General features: G+C 45.3%; 1 protein-coding gene across 1 annotated transcript in view; it reads left to right on the forward strand.

The window, feature by feature from the left end:
* The window catches only part of LOC134909108 (serotransferrin-B-like), a 77750-nt gene that overhangs the window by 6742 nt on the left and 54416 nt on the right, over window positions 1–16592 (forward strand). The window contains exons 2-3 of the mRNA XM_063915545.1: window positions 404–567; window positions 14953–15061. Of these exons, the coding sequence (XP_063771615.1) occupies window positions 404–567; window positions 14953–15061 (273 nt within the window). The remainder of the gene's footprint in view (window positions 1–403; window positions 568–14952; window positions 15062–16592) is intronic.

A 16592-nucleotide genomic window follows, 5' to 3' on the forward strand; every position in this document is an offset into this window, starting at 1 on the left:
ACAACATGCCTGTGACACTCCCATGATACACCCACAACACGCCTATGACACTTCCATGAAACTGAAGAGCTCTGTGTGATTGCATGGTTACCACCTAGTAGTCATGTGTTCTGAGTTGTGTCCTATCCTGAGCTGAGCATATGCAGAGATGCATCAGATTCATTCAGATCTTCGGGCAGAAAAGTTAGGGCTTGTGGCAATGCTGATACTAGTGGTGACAGTTACTCTCACAAGACAGAATGCTGATGAAGGTGTGCTCCCATAGGTGTGTCTGACTCATTGGATGTTCACATGAGACTTCCAAACACAGGAACTGGCCAGAATTATGACTGCATGACGTGTGCTTCAGAATTAAGTCCTACATACATGTTCAGTGTTGATTCTTCTTGCCCCTGTCTTGTAGTGTTTCATCTTACCACCTCCAAAACAAGAAGTATTCGCTGGTGTGTAACTTCAGATAGTGAAAACAACAAGTGTAAGGAACTGGGGAGATCCTATAAGAATGCAGATATCCGGCTCAGCTGTGAGAAGAGATCCAGCACTATGGACTGTTTCCTCGCAATTAAAGTAAGTGTTTCGGATGGAACACTGAAATCCATTAGCACCCCACGTCCATCTACGATCCCTCCTGTCCATCCATCTATGTCCGTCCATATGGTGCTCTATCCGTCCGTTTGTCTGTGTATGCCCTCTCCTGTCCGTCCGTCTATTCCCCCATATGGTGCTCTATCTGTTCATCTGTCCATCTATGCTTCCTACCGTCCATCCATCTATACCCCCATATGGTGCTCTGTCTGTTTGTCTGTCTGTCTCTGCCCGTTCCTGTCTGTCCATTCCCTCATATTGTGCTCTGTCTATCCATCTGTCTGTCAATGCCGCCAACATCGGTCTACGTCCCCATATGGTGCTCTGTCCGTCCATCTCTCCGCCCATGCCCACATCCATCCATCCCATCCGTCCATCTGTCTGTCCATCTATGCCTCCAGCCCCATCCTCTGCTGTAGTCAAGTAGTATCTCGCCTGCTCGATCCTTCTTCCTCTCACTCTCTCTCCCCCCTCTCTTCCTAACGTTATCTCGCTACTCTCTTTCTCTTCCTCCCTGACACTGTTTCTTTTTCCCATTAAAACCCTCTCCTTCATGCTCCTCTCTCTCTTTTTCTCTCTCTCCCCCTGGCACCCTCGTTCTCTCTCACTCCCCTCTCTCTCCTGCCCATAAGGGGCACTGTAATGACAAATGCTGGGGGGGGTCAGGGGGGAACCTTAAAATACAACTCATTTTTTCTCTACTTATTATACATAGTTATGAAGAAAATAACATATTTAATACAGATATGCATGGACCTCCGTGTTTTGGTTTTGTTAGAGATGTGCGGCGGACACTTTGCGGGTTTTGCGTTTTGGTTTTGGATCTTGATCTCCGTTCATGTTTTGGATCTGGATTGGTTTTGCCAAAACCACCCGATTGGGTTTTGGTTTGGTTTTCTATCTGGATTTTTTCTTTAAAAAACACAAAAACAGCTAAAATCACAGAATTGCACTCATTTCCAGTCTATTCTGAACACCTCACACCTCACAATATTGTTTTTAGCCCAAAAGGTTGCACCGAGGTAGCTGGATGACTAAGCTAAGCAACACAAGTGGGCGGCACAAACACGTGGCCCAGCTAGGAGTGGCACTGCAGTGGCAGACAGGATGGCACTTTTAAAAACTAGGCCCCAAAGAGCACATAATGCAAAGAAAATAAGAGGTGCAAGATGGAATTGTCCTTGGGCCTTCCCACCCACACTTACAGTATGTTGTTTAAACAGGACATGCACATTTTAATAAACCTAACATTTCAGCAACAGGTGGTCCCACTGGAAAAAGCTCGCCAAGTTCTCTGAATCATAGCTAGCTACAAACATACCACCCCCATATTTGATGACTTTTCACATTATGAGAAGAGGCAAGAAGAACAGGACAGTGTCAAGAAGGTGATTAAAAATTAGAGAGGCACACGTACTCAGGAACAACACACAGGTTTTCACCTCCACTCCTATATTGGTGTGGAACAGAAAGAACTTGAATCAAGCAAATATAAAATTACCACGTTACTGGACAAACTGAAAACCTAGGGACCAAAGCCTCCGAATTTGTACCCCCTTCTCCATTTTCAAGGATCAAGATAATCTCATATTTAATGCCTAGATCAGTGGTTCCCAAACTGTGGGGCAGATGTATTAACCTGGAGAAGGCATAAGGAAGTGATAAACCAGTGATATGTGCAAGGTGATAAAGGCAGCAGCCAATCAGATCCTAACTGTTAATTTACATATTGGAGCTGATTGGCTGGTGCCTTTATCACCTTGCACATAACACTGGTTTATCACTTCCTTATGCCTTCTCCAGGTTAATACATCTGCCCCTGTGTGCCGTGGCTCCCTGGGGTGCTTCGGGATACTTGCAGGGGTGCCTTGGATTAGTGGTCAAGGACCAATTCAAATTATTTATGGTCAATATAACAGGCAAAACTAGTGCTGGTGGCTGTCAGTCATACAATATGGGGACAAATAGAAGCAAATCTTGTCCCTCACTACACAATTGAGCCTAAGGATGACATATAAATACAATTTACCTAATTTAATATTTCTTTCTAAATTTCTCAATAAGAAACTTTTGGCCTAGGGGTGCTGTGAAAAAAATTCTAATACTCTAGGGCGCCGTGATTCAAAAAAGTTTGGAAACCACTGGCCTAGATGCAAATAAACTGGTGCATACCATAGGATCAAGATTGGATATTTTCCCCTCCACAGAGTCTGGAGACTTATTTTGTGAAAATCTCGTGTGGTTTTTTTTTAAATTTTTATTGCATTTTTATTTACATATTTTGTGGCAAATGCATTATTTTCGTTTTTCACAGCTCCCAGTTACACGCATGTGAGCATACCTGTGTGTCCCAGGTACACACATGTGAGCATGCCTGTGTGTCCCAGTTATACACATCAGTGACGTGCGGTGAGGGCACCGACTGGTGAGGCACGGAGGCACCTTCCCCTCTCCCCCCCCTCCCAACCAAATACAATCTGTGTGTGGAGGGGCGGCCAGGGCAATATGTATCTGGCACTGTGGGGTAATTGTGTATCTGGCACTGTGTATCTGGCACAGGGGGGGAGCTGTGGGGGGGCTGTGTGAGGAGGAGAGAGCTTTGTGTGGCACTGGCGCGGCATAATCATCTTCACCATTTGGGACACACACACACACACACACACACACACTACACAGCATTGTATATACACATAAACACACAACTTTGTACAGCAGCACCCACATGGGACCAAGCAGCAGGTAGATGAGGGCAGCAGGCGAGCAGACTGTACACAAGTCCCCTGGGAGCCGAAGCAGCAGCGGACGTGACACAGCAGCAGTGCCTCCGTCACACAGGCAGGAGCAGGGGCTCCGCACTCCCACCGCCTAGGCACATCCATCACCGCTCTTCTGGCTCTTACCTTCAGCAGGGAGAGCTGGTCCAGGGCGAACCGGGGAGGCCCCTTGTCATCCAGCGTGTCCACGCCGCCGTTCTCGGTTCTCTCCTGTCCAGCAGTAACTTCCGGGTCCCGCCGCCGCTTCTTCCCGCCGCTTATGTGTGATTGGACCAGCGGATCCAGTGCTGGATCCGCTGTCCAATCACATGTGCCTTGCTGGCAGGGGCGTGCTTTCCCTGCCAGCGAGGCACTTGTATAAGTGCCGCATTCCCCTTCATTTCTAATGGGCTTTTACAGCCCAGAGCTTGGCCCCGCCCCCTGCTTTGTCCCCATTCCCACAGTCTACGGGAGGCACTAGCTATCAGTGCCTCCCAAACTATTTAAACAGATTAAAATGATTATAATAATATAAAGAGCATACATATTAGAGATGAGCGCCGGAAATTTTTCGGGTTTTGTGTTTTGGTTTTGGGTTCGGTTCCGCGGCCGTGTTTTGGGTTCGACCGCGTTTTGGCAAAACCTCACCGAATTTTTTTTGTCGGATTCGGGTGTGTTTTGGATTCGGGTGTTTTTTTTAAAAAACACTAAAAAACAGCTTAAATCATAGAATTTGGGGGTCATTTTGATCCCAAAGTATTATTAACCTCAAAAACCATAATTTACACTCATTTTCAGTCTATTCTGAATACCTCACACCTCACAATATTATTTTTAGTCCTAAAATTTGCACCTAGGTCGCTGGATGACTAAGCTAAGCGACCCTAGTGGCCGACACAAACACCGGGCCCATCTAGGAGTGTCACTGCAGTGTCACGCAGGATGTCCCTTCCAAAAAACCCTCCCCAAACAGCACATGACGCAAAGAAAAAAAGAGGCGCAATGAGGTAGCTGTGTGAGTAAGATAAGCGACCCTAGTGGCCGACACAAACACCGGGCCCATCTAGGAGTGTCACTGCAGTGTCACGCAGGATGTCCCTTCCAAAAAACCCTCCCCAAACAGCACATGACGCAAAGAAAAAAAGAGGCGCAATGAGGTAGCTGTGTGAGTAAGATAAGCGACCCTAGTGGCCGACACAAACACCGGGCCCATCTAGGAGTGTCACTGCAGTGTCACGCAGGATGTCCCTTCCAAAAAACCCTCCTCAAACAGCACATGACGCAAAGAAAAAAAGAGGCGCAATGAGGTAGCTGTGTGAGTAAGATAAGCGACCCTAGTGGCCGACACAAACACCGGGCCCATCTAGGAGTGTCACTGCAGTGTCACGCAGGATGTCCCTTCCAAAAAACCCTCCCCAAACAGCACATGACGCAAAGAAAAAAAGAGGCGCAATGAGGTAGCTGTGTGAGTAAGATAAGCGACCCTAGTGGCCGACACAAACACCGGGCCCATCTAGGAGTGTCACTGCAGTGTCACGCAGGATGTCCCTTCCAAAAAACCCTCCCCAAACAGCACATGACGCAAAGAAAAAAAGAGGCGCAATGAGGTAGCTGTGTGAGTAAGATAAGCGACCCTAGTGGCTGACACAAACACCGGGCCCATCTAGGAGTGTCACTGCAGTGTCACGCAGGATGTCCCTTCCAAAAAACCCTCCCCAAACAGCACATGACGCAAAGAAAAAAAGAGGCGCAATGAGGTAGCTGTGTGAGTAAGATAAGCGACCCTAGTGGCCGACACAAACACCGGGCCCATCTAGGAGTGTCACTGCAGTGTCACGCAGGATGTCCCTTCCAAAAAACCCTCCCCAGACAGCACATGACGCAAAGAAAAAAAGAGGCGCAATGAGGTAGCTGTGTGAGTAAGATAAGCGACCCTAGTGGCCGACACAAACACCGGGCCCACCTAGGAGTGTCACTGCAGTGTCACGCAGGATGTCCCTTCCAAAAAACCCTCCCCAAACAGCACATGACGCAAAGAAAAAAAGAGGCGCAATGAGGTAGCTGTGTGAGTAAGATAAGCGACCATAGTGGCCGACACAAACACCGGGCCCATCTAGGAGTGTCACTGCAGTGTCACGCAGGATGTCCCTTCCAAAAAACCCTCCCCAAACAGCACATGACGCAAAGAAAAAAAGAGGCGCAATGAGGTAGCTGTGTGAGTAAGATAAGCGACCCTAGTGGCCGACACAAACACCGGGCCCATCTAGGAGTGGCACTGCAGTGTCACGCAGGATGTCCCTTCCAAAAAACCCTCCCCAAACAGCACATGACGCAAAGAAAAAAAGAGGCGCAATGAGGTAGCTGTGTGAGTAAGATAAGCGACCCTAGTGGCCGACACAAACACCGTGGCCCATCTAGGAGTGGCACTGCAGTGTCACGCAGGATGTCCCTTCCAAAAAACCCTTCCCAAACAGCACATGACGCAAAGAAAAATTAAAGAAAAAAGAGGTGCAAGATGGAATTGTCCTTGGGCCCTCCCACCCACCCTTATGTTGTATAAACAGGACATGCACACTTTAACCAACCCATCATTTCAGTGACAGGGTCTGCCACACGACTGTGACTGAAATGACGGGTTGGTTTGGACCCCCACCAAAAAAGAAGCAATTAATCTCTCCTTGCACAAACTGGCTCTACAGAGGCAAGATGTCCACCTCATCATCATCCTCTGATATATCACCGTGTACATCCCCCTCCTCACAGATTATCAATTCGTCCCCACTGGAATCCACCATCTCAGCTCCCTGTGTACTTTGTGGAGGCAATTGCTGCTGGTCAATGTCTCCACGGAGGAATTGATTATAATTCATTTTAATGAACATCATCTTCTCCACATTTTCTGGATGTAACCTCGTACGCCGATTGCTGACAAGGTGAGCGGCGGCACTAAACACTCTTTCGGAGTACACACTTGTGGGAGGGCAACTTAGGTAGAATAAAGCCAGTTTGTGCAAGGGCCTCCAAATTGCCTCTTTTTCCTGCCAGTATAAGTACGGACTGTGTGACGTGCCTACTTGGATGCGGTCACTCATATAATCCTCCACCATTCTTTCAATGGTGAGAGAATCATATGCAGTGACAGTAGACGACATGTCCGTAATCGTTGTCAGGTCCTTCAGTCCGGACCAGATGTCAGCATCAGCAGTCGCTCCAGACTGCCCTGCATCACCGCCAGCGGGTGGGCTCGGAATTCTGAGCCTTTTCCTCGCACCCCCAGTTGCAGGAGAATGTGAAGGAGGAGATGTTGACAGGTCGCGTTCCGCTTGACTTGACAATTTTCTCACCAGCAGGTCTTTCAACCCCAGCAGACTTGTGTCTGCCGGAAAGAGAGATCCAAGGTAGGCTTTAAATCTAGGATCGAGCACGGTGGCCAAAATGTAGTGCTCTGATTTCAACAGATTGACCACCCGTGAATCCTTGTTAAGCGAATTAAGGGCTCCATCCACAAGTCCCACATGCCTAGCGGAATCGCTCCGTGTTAGCTCCTCCTTCAATGTCTCCAGCTTCTTCTGCAAAAGCCTGATGAGGGGAATGACCTGACTCAGGCTGGCAGTGTCTGAACTGACTTCACGTGTGGCAAGTTCAAAGGGCATCAGAACCTTGCACAACGTTGAAATCATTCTCCACTGCACTTGAGACAGGTGCATTCCACCTCCTATATCGTGCTCAATTGTATAGGCTTGAATGGCCTTTTGCTGCTCCTCCAACCTCTGAAGCATATAGAGGGTTGAATTCCACCTCGTTACCACTTCTTGCTTCAGATGATGGCAGGGCAGGTTCAGTAGTTTTTGGTGGTGCTCCAGTCTTCTGTACGTGGTGCCTGTACGCCGAAAGTGTCCCGCAATTCTTCTGGCCACCGACAGCATCTCTTGCACGCCCCTGTCGTTTTTTAAAAAATTCTGCACCACCAAATTCAAGGTATGTGCAAAACATGGGACGTGCTGGAATTTGCCCATATTTAATGCACACACAATATTACTGGCGTTGTCCGATGCCACAAATCCACAGGAGAGTCCAATTGGGGTAAGCCATTCCGCGATGATCTTCCTCAGTTGCCGTAAGAGGTTTTCAGCTGTGTGCGTATTCTGGAAAGCGGTGATACAAAGCGTAGCCTGCCTAGGAAAGAGTTGGCGTTTGCGAGATGCTGCTACTGGTGCCGCCGCTGCTGTTCTTGCGGCGGGAGTCCATACATCTACCCAGTGGGCTGTCACAGTCATATAGTCCTGACCCTGCCCTGCTCCACTTGTCCACATGTCCGTGGTTAAGTGGACATTGGGTACAGCTGCATTTTTTAGGACACTGGTGACTCTTTTTCTGAGGTCTGTGTACATTTTCGGTATCGCCTGCCTAGAGAAATGGAACCTAGATGGTATTTGGTACCGGGGACACAGTACCTCCAACAAGTCTCTAGTTGGCTCTGCAGTAATGATGGATACCGGAACCACGTTTCTCACCACCCGGGATGCCAAGGCCTCAGTTATCCGCTTTGCAGTAGGATGACTGCTGTGATATTTCATCTTCCTCGCAAAGGACTGTTGAACAGTCAATTGCTTACTGGAAGTAGTACAAGTGGGCTTACGACTTCCCCTCTGGGATGACCATCGACTCCCAGCAGCAACAACAGCAGCGCCAGCAGCAGTAGGCGTTACACGCAAGGATGCATCGGAGGAATCCCAGGCAGGAGAGGACTCGTCAGAATTGCCAGTGACATGGCCTGCAGGACTATTGGCATTCCTGGGGAAGGAGGAAATTGACACTGAGGGAGTTGGTGGGGTGGTTTGCGTGAGCTTGGTTACAAGAGGAAGGGATTTACTGGTCAGTGGACTGCTTCCGCTGTCGCCCAAAGTTTTTGAACTTGTCACTGACTTATTATGAATGCGCTGCAGGTGACGTATAAGGGAGGATGTTCCGAGGTGGTTAACGTCCTTGCCCCTACTTATTACAGCTTGACAAAGGCAACACACGGCTTGACACCTGTTGTCCGCTTTTCTGTTGAAATACCTCCACACTGAAGAGCTGATTTTTTTGGTATTTTCACCAGGCATGTCAACGGCCATATTCCTCCCACGGACAACAGGTGTCTCCCCGGGTGCCTGACTTAAACAAACCACCTCACCATCAGAATCCTCCTGGTCAATTTCCTCCCCAGCGCCAGCAACACCCATATCCTCCTCATCCTGGTGTACTTCAACACTGACATCTTCAATCTGACTATCAGGAACTGGACTGCGGGTGCTCCTTCCAGCACTTGCAGGGGGCGTGCAAATGGTGGAAGGCGCATGCTCTTCACGTCCAGTGTTGGGAAGGTCAGGCATCGCAACCGACACAATTGGACTCTCCTTGTGGATTTGGGATTTCGAAGAACGCACAGTTCTTTGCGGTGCTTTTGCCAGCTTGAGTCTTTTTCATTTTTCTAGCGAGAGGCTGAGTGCTTCCATCCTCATGTGAAGCTGACCCACTAGCCATGAACATAGGCCAGGGCCTCAGCCGTTCCTTGCCACTCCGTGTGGTAAATGGCATATTGGCAAGTTTACGCTTCTCCTCCGACAATTTTATTTTAGGTTTTGGAGTCCTTTTTTTACTGATATTTGGTGTTTTGGATTTGACATGCTCTGTACTATGACATTGGGCATCGGCCTTGGCAGACGACGTTGCTGGCATTTCATCGTCTCGGCCATGACTAGTGGCAGCAGCTTCAGCACGAGGTGGAAGTGGATCTTGATCTTTCCCTAATTTTGGAACCTCAACATTTTTGTTCTCCATATTTTAATAGGCACAACTAAAAGGCACCTCAGGTAAACAATGGAGATGGATGGATACTAGTATACTTATGGATGGACTGCCGAGTGCTGACACAGAGGTAGCTACAGCCGTGGACTACCGTACTGTACTGTGTCTGCTGCTAATATAGACTGGATGATAATGAGATGTAGTATGTATAAAGAAGAAAGAAAAAAAAAAACCACGGGTAGGTGGTATACAATTCTGGATGGACTGCCGAGTGCCGACACAGAGGTAGCTACAGCCGTGGACTACCGTACTGTACTGTGTCTGCTGCTAATATAGACTGGATGATAATGAGATGTAGTATGTATGTATAAAGAAGAAAGAAAAAAAAAACCACGGGTAGGTGGTATACAATTATGGATGGACTGCCGAGTGCCGACACAGAGGTAGCTACAGCCGTGAACTACCGTACTGTGTCTGCTGCTAATATAGACTGGTTGATAATGAGATGTAGTATGTATAAAGAAGAAAGAAAAAAAAAACCACGGGTAGGTGGTATACAATTATGGATGGACTGCCGAGTGCCGACACAGAGGTAGCTACAGCCGTGGACTACCGTACTGTACTGTGTCTGCTGCTAATATAGACTGGATGATAATGAGATGTAGTATGTATAAAGAAGAAAGAAAAAAAAACCACGGGTAGGTGGTATACAATTATGGATGGACTGCCGAGTGCCGACACAGAGGTAGCTACAGCCGTGGACTACCGTACTGTACTGTGTCTGCTGCTAATATAGACTGGATGATAATGAGATGTAGTATGTATAAAGAAGAAAGAAAAAAAAAACCACGGGTAGGTGGTATACAATTATGGATGGACTGCCGAGTGCCGACACAGAGGTAGCTACAGCCGTGGACTACCGTACTGTACTGTGTCTGCTGCTAATATAGACTGGATGATAATGAGATGTAGTATGTATAAAGAAGAAAGAAAAAAAAAAAAGGGTAGGTGGTATACAATTATGGATGGACTGCCGAGTACCGACACAGAGGTAGCTACAGCCGTGGACTACCGTACTGTACTGTGTCTGCTGCTAATATAGACTGGTTGATAATGAGATGTAGTATGTATAAAGAAGAAAGAAAAAAAAACCACGGGTAGGTGGTATACAATTATGGATGGACTGCCGAGTGCCGACACAGAGGTAGCTACAGCCGTGGACTACCGTACTGTACTGTGTCTGCTGCTAATATAGACTGGATGATAATGAGATGTAGTATGTATAAAGAAGAAAGAAAAAAAAAACCACGGGTAGGTGGTATACAATTATGGATGGACTGCCGAGTGCCGACACAGAGGTAGCTACAGCCGTGGACTACCGTACTGTACTGTGTCTGCTGCTAATATAGACTGGTTGATAATGAGATGTAGTATGTATAAAGAAGAAAGAAAAAAAAAACACGGGTAGGTGGTATACAATTATGGATGGACTGCCGAGTGCCGACACAGAGGTAGCTACAGCCGTGGACTACCGTACTGTACTGTGTCTGCTGCTAATATAGACTGGATGATAATGAGATGTAGTATGTATAAAGAAGAAAGAAAAAAAAAACACGGGTAGGTGGTATACAATTATGGATGGACTGCCGAGTGCCGACACAGAGGTAGCTACAGCCATGAACTACCGTACTGTGTCTGCTGCTAGTATAGACTGGATGATAAATAATGATATAAAAAATATATATATATCACTACTGCAGCCGGACAGGTATATATTATATAATGACGGACCTGCTGGAGTGGACACTGTCTGTCAGCAGAATGAGTTTTTTAATTTTTATAGAATAAAAAAACACCACACAAGTCACACGACGAGTGTACTTTTTCAGGCAGACATTCAATCACAATATACTATACTGGTGGTCAGTGTGGTCAGGTCACTGGTCACAGTGGTCAGTGGTCAGTCACACTGGCAGTGGCACTCTGGCAGCAAAAGTGTGCACTGTTTAATATGTACTCCTGGCTCCTGCTATAACCTATAACTGCTCCCCAGTCTCCCCCACAATTAAGCTGTGTGAGCACAGTCAGATATTATACATAGATGATGCAGCACACTGGGCTGAGCACAGATATGGTATGTGAGTGTGACTGAGTCACTGTGTATCGTTTTTTTCAGGCAGAGAACAAGAACAGAACGGATTATTAAATAATAATAAATTATAAAACTGCACTGGTGGTCAGGTCACTGGTCATCAGTCACTAGTATAACTCCTCCTAAGCTCCAGTAAGTAAATGAAGTGTCTCACTCTCACTCTCCTATCTATTTTAATTTCTAAACGGAGAGGACGCCAGCCACGTCCTCTCCCTATCAATCTCAATGCACGTGTGAAAATGGCCGCGACGCGCGGCTCCTTATATAGAATCCGAGTCTCGCGATAGAATCCGAGCCTCGCGAGAATCCGACAGCGTGATGATGATGTTCGGGCGCGCTCGGGTTAACCGAGCAAGGCGGGAAGATCCGAGTCGCTCGGACCCGTGTAAAAAAACATGAAGTTCGGGCGGGTTCGGATTCAGAGAAACCGAACCCGCTCATCTCTAATACATATGACACAGAATATGTGTCTTATGTATCTTCTTTTTATTATTTTAATCATTTTGACAGGGGAGGCACTGTCTCCCCTGCCTCCCCTGAGTGCACGTCCCTGATACACATGTGAGAATACCTGTGTGTCTTGTTTATTTTATTCATATTTTATTTTTAAATAAAGCAGCCCCTTAGATGTTTTAGCAGCCCATTGTGAGTCCCCACAGCAGCCCCGGATCAGCCAAGTTGAGTTCAGCTGGGTTCAGTACAGTCCTAAGCAGGACTGTGCAGTGAATTATTTCAGTCGAAACTCATTTCATACTACAAGTAGGACTGTGGGAGGAAGCAATGCTAACCTCTGTGCCACCAGCATGCATGAACATGGCAAGCCAGACATCTTCCTCGCTGTAAGCCTCCATGAGACTCCATACTGGGCCCTTATTCAGTAACTGTTTGTGCCTCACAGGAGCTCCTGGCCCCTCTAGTGCTGCAGTGCAATGGAAAGCTGATGCAATGCAAGATCACTGAATCTCTGTTCTTCTAACACCGCGAGGTCTTGCGATAACCCTACGCAGCCTTTACATTGTACAATTATTAAGGAGAAAATATTTACAAAATAAAGGAAAAGAACCCTGTACAACAAATGCGCATCTTGTAAATAATTCCAAAATGTGGACCATTATTATTTATTTATTTATTATTTATTAGCAGTTTCTTATATAGCGCAGCAATTTCCGTTGCGCTTTACAATTTGAAATAACAGTAACAAACTGGGTGATAACAGTCATAGAGGTAGGAAGGCCCTGCTCGCAAGCTTACAATCTACAGGGATATAGCACTTTTCCTTGTGTACATATGCCTATCTATTGCATAGAATGAGAAGACATGTGAGGATATGTGTAACATTAATAATAAATCAAAATTAAGGTTGACTAATTGGAGCCATTCATTTGAGTCCCTAACATGAAATAATTGAGAAGAACCTCTCTCAAATGCTGGGTACATAGTGCACACTAGAAGATACATCTACTAGAGATGAGTGGGTTCAGACAGGGCACCCATGGAATTATATGGCAGATATATAGACATAGGTGTGTTTGGAAAATCTAGTTTTCTCCAGCAATTGCCAGAGAAAATGAAGTAGGAGATGTTGCCATGTCACATTCCGCTGTATTATGATTCTGTCTTCTCAGAGTCTGACTGACTTTGGCCACAAATGTGGTCTCTCCCCACTTTATTAAAAAAACACTTTGTCAAAATTGCAATTTCCATTTCCACCTTTGCAGCTATATGTTTTCATAAATCTGGTTGTAATGTTGAAGCTTGTTTCATAATATGCTCTAGACTTTAATTTAAACCTAGGATCAAGTACAGCAGCACCATTGGAAAAATATGTCAGTGCCTCTGGATTTATACAGCAGATAGGCAGCACCCCTGGACTTACACTGCATAGGCACCACCCCTGGAGAATTACACAGCACAGCAGACAAGCAACAGCACACCTGGACTTAAATAGCAGTGGGGAAGCACCCCTGGACTGATAGGGCAGAGGGACAGCACCCCATAAAGGGCAGCACCCCTAGAATGATGTGGCAGACAAAGAAAAGATGTGCAATATGGAATTGTCCTTGGCCCACCCACCCTTATGTTGTATAAACAGGACATGCACACTTGAAAACCAATCATTTCAGTGACAGGGTCTGCCACACAACTGTGGCTGAAAGGATTGAATTGTTTGGGCCCCCACCAAAAAAAAAGCAATTAATCTCTCCTTGCACAAACTGGCTCTACAGAGGCAAGATGTCATCCTTATCCTCCGATTCCTTCCCTCCTTCAGTGTTTACATCTTCATCCACACAGAGAAATAATTCTACACCGAAGAGGTATATTTTTTGGTAGTTTGCCCAGGCATGACAATGGGCTTTTTCATCCCATAGCCAATGACTGTCTTCACTGGTGCCTAAAACCACATCACCATCAGAATTCTCATTGTCAACTTTCTCCTCAGCGCCAGCTACACCAATATCCTCCTCATCCTGGTGTACTTCTACAGTGACATCCTCAATCTCAATATCAGCAACTGGACTGGTGGTGCTCTTCCCAGCACTTGCAGGGGGCATGTAAATGGTGGTACGAGCCTCCTCTTCCCATACAGTCTTGGGAAGGTCAGGCCTAGACATCGCAACCATGGACACACTTGGACTCTCCTTGGGGATTTGTGATATCTCTGAACGCACAGTTGTTTTTTCCTCTGCTTTAACAAGCTTTATTTTTTAATTATTTGAAAGGGAGGAGGGCTTCCATCTTTATGAGAAGCTGAACCACCAGTCATGAACATAGGCCAAAACCTTAGCCTTTTCTTCCCACTTCGTGTCGTGAATGGCATATTGTCAATTTACGTTTCTTATCAGATAATTATTATTATTATTTTATGGTTATTAATTTTTGCTTCTTGGATTTTACATGCCCTCTATGACATTGGGCATCGGCCTTAGCAGACGACGTTGATGGAATTGCATCATCAATGTCATGACTGGTGGCAGCTGGTACTTCAGCACTAGTACTAGAACTGGAAGTGGTTCCTGATCTTTCACTATTTTTTCCTCCACGTTTTTGTTCTCCATTTCAAAGGACAGCACCCCTTTATTATTACAGCACACAGAACAGTGCCCCTTTATTTTCACAACACCCCTGTATTTTTACAGAATACAAGACAGGGACAGTGTATATTTATTTTTACACCACCCCTGAATTTTTACAGCATACAGGACAGGGTCAGTGTACATTTATTTTCACAGTACCCCTGTATTTTTACAGAATACACGACAGAGCCAGTGTACATTTATTTTCACAGCACCCCTGTGTTTTTACAGCATACAAGACAGAGCCAATGTACATTTATTTTGGTTTTGGAAAACCACCTTCAAGTGTTTTGGTTTGGGATCTGGATTATTTATTTATTTTCATTGATAAAAACAGCTAAAATCATGTAATTTTGTAATCCAAAACCTGAAATTCAGATTTAAAATCCAAATTATGAACTGCAGGAAGATCCGAACTGGGACTTGCTTCGGATCGGATCTCCTTCGGAGTCGGGTGGGTTTGAATTTCTGGAGAACTGAAAAGCACATGTCTAATATTTATTAAACAACACCAAAGTGAATTTATGTTGAGAATAGAGTCCACTCCAAAGGCTGTGTAATTACAATCTGAATAATATAAATGTTTGATATTTTGCAGGATGGAGAGGCAGATGCTATTTCGGTGGACAGTGGTAATGTGTATAAAGCCTCCCTGCACCCATACAACTTGAAACCAATCATGGCAGAAAGCTATGGCTTACAAAAAGGTATATACAGTACACATCTTGTCAAGGTGTTTTCAGTTCTACAGCAATGGCACAAGGACCAGGTCTACATGGTTTTTATTATCTCTTGTGTATTGAATGTTTCCATACACAATGTTGTATACACGTAGGATACTGATGCCAGCCACACACTTAGGGGGGGTTTCCTGTAGCCCATAAATTGATATGCTGCATGTGCATTGATTGATATGCTTCATGTGTCATTACTTTCTGCACTCCTGAAGCATCAGATGTTTATTAGACAGTGACACAACAAGTACACCTCCCATGATGCAACAGGAAGCAGTGGGGTTTTGTTTTGGTCTTGCCAAAACCTCCCTGAGTGTTCTGTTTTTTGTTTTCTGGTTTTAACAAAACCACCCTCACTTGTTTTGGTTTTTGATCTTTTTATTTAAAAAAATAAATAAATCTTTGTTTGTTCCTACTGTATTACTAACCTCAATATAATTAATGTAACTTCCAGTAATTTCCAGTCAGTTTTGACCACCTCACAGCTTACAATATTGTTTACGAATATAGACCAAAGGCTGGCTGGCTAAATTAAGTGACAGATATAAATTTAAAATTAAATCATAACTATCTGTTTTGCAGCAACTGAGAAGAAAAAATGCCATAAAAGAAAATAATGTTAATAACCAAGGATTCCTGGAAAGAGTTGAAAAAGACAACAATAAAATGAATATTTGCACTGCCGAGCTGCAAACTCCAAATCAGCCTATCTTACACTAATAAATATTAGTAGGCCAGCCACCTGCTAGCCTTACTGCCCCCCCATCCTAATTGTGCAACACACCCCTGTAGTACATTTACTGTATGATGTGCTCAAGACAGTCTGATTATGAGGGATAATTACATGTTTTTCCTCCTAAATCTAATCCACAAGTGGTGTAAGATGGAAATGTCATTAGGTCCTCCCACCCACACTTATGTTGTATATTAATTTAAAAAGGACATGCATAGTTTAACAAACCAAGCACTTCAGTGACAGTGACTGCCACTTTTGTGGTTGAAGTGCTTGGTTTGTTTGATTCCTCACAAACCAATTTTTTTGAAGGGCTACCTTCAATCATTAATGAGGAGGTTGATGATGACGGTGTTGGTGGTGGAGATTGATTGTGCTGGTCAAAATTGCTGGTAGCGGATACTGGATTGCTTATTATTTTACAGTATTTTTCAGAATTTGATCAGTAACTTGCAGGAAATCGCTGCAAATGATGTAACACAGAGGAGGTGCCTAGATGGTTAATATCCCTACCTCTACTAATTTTGGCCTCACAAATGTACAGATGCCTTAGCAAATGTTGTCAGGATTTGGGTAAAAATAATTCCACACACAAGAGGAGGCTTTTTTTGCTCTCATGCTCTGGCATGAAAATAGCTTTCTTTTTACCACTAGCAAGAACTGCTGCTACTGGTGGCTGACATCTTTGACACAAACAAAATCCTCATTAGCATCAGATACCCAAATAATCCCCCCTCCCCCCCCCCCCTTATCCTGTTGCACTTCCATACT

This window comes from Pseudophryne corroboree, chromosome 4, assembly GCF_028390025.1.
Source record: "Pseudophryne corroboree isolate aPseCor3 chromosome 4, aPseCor3.hap2, whole genome shotgun sequence".
NCBI lineage: Eukaryota > Metazoa > Chordata > Amphibia > Anura > Myobatrachidae > Pseudophryne > Pseudophryne corroboree.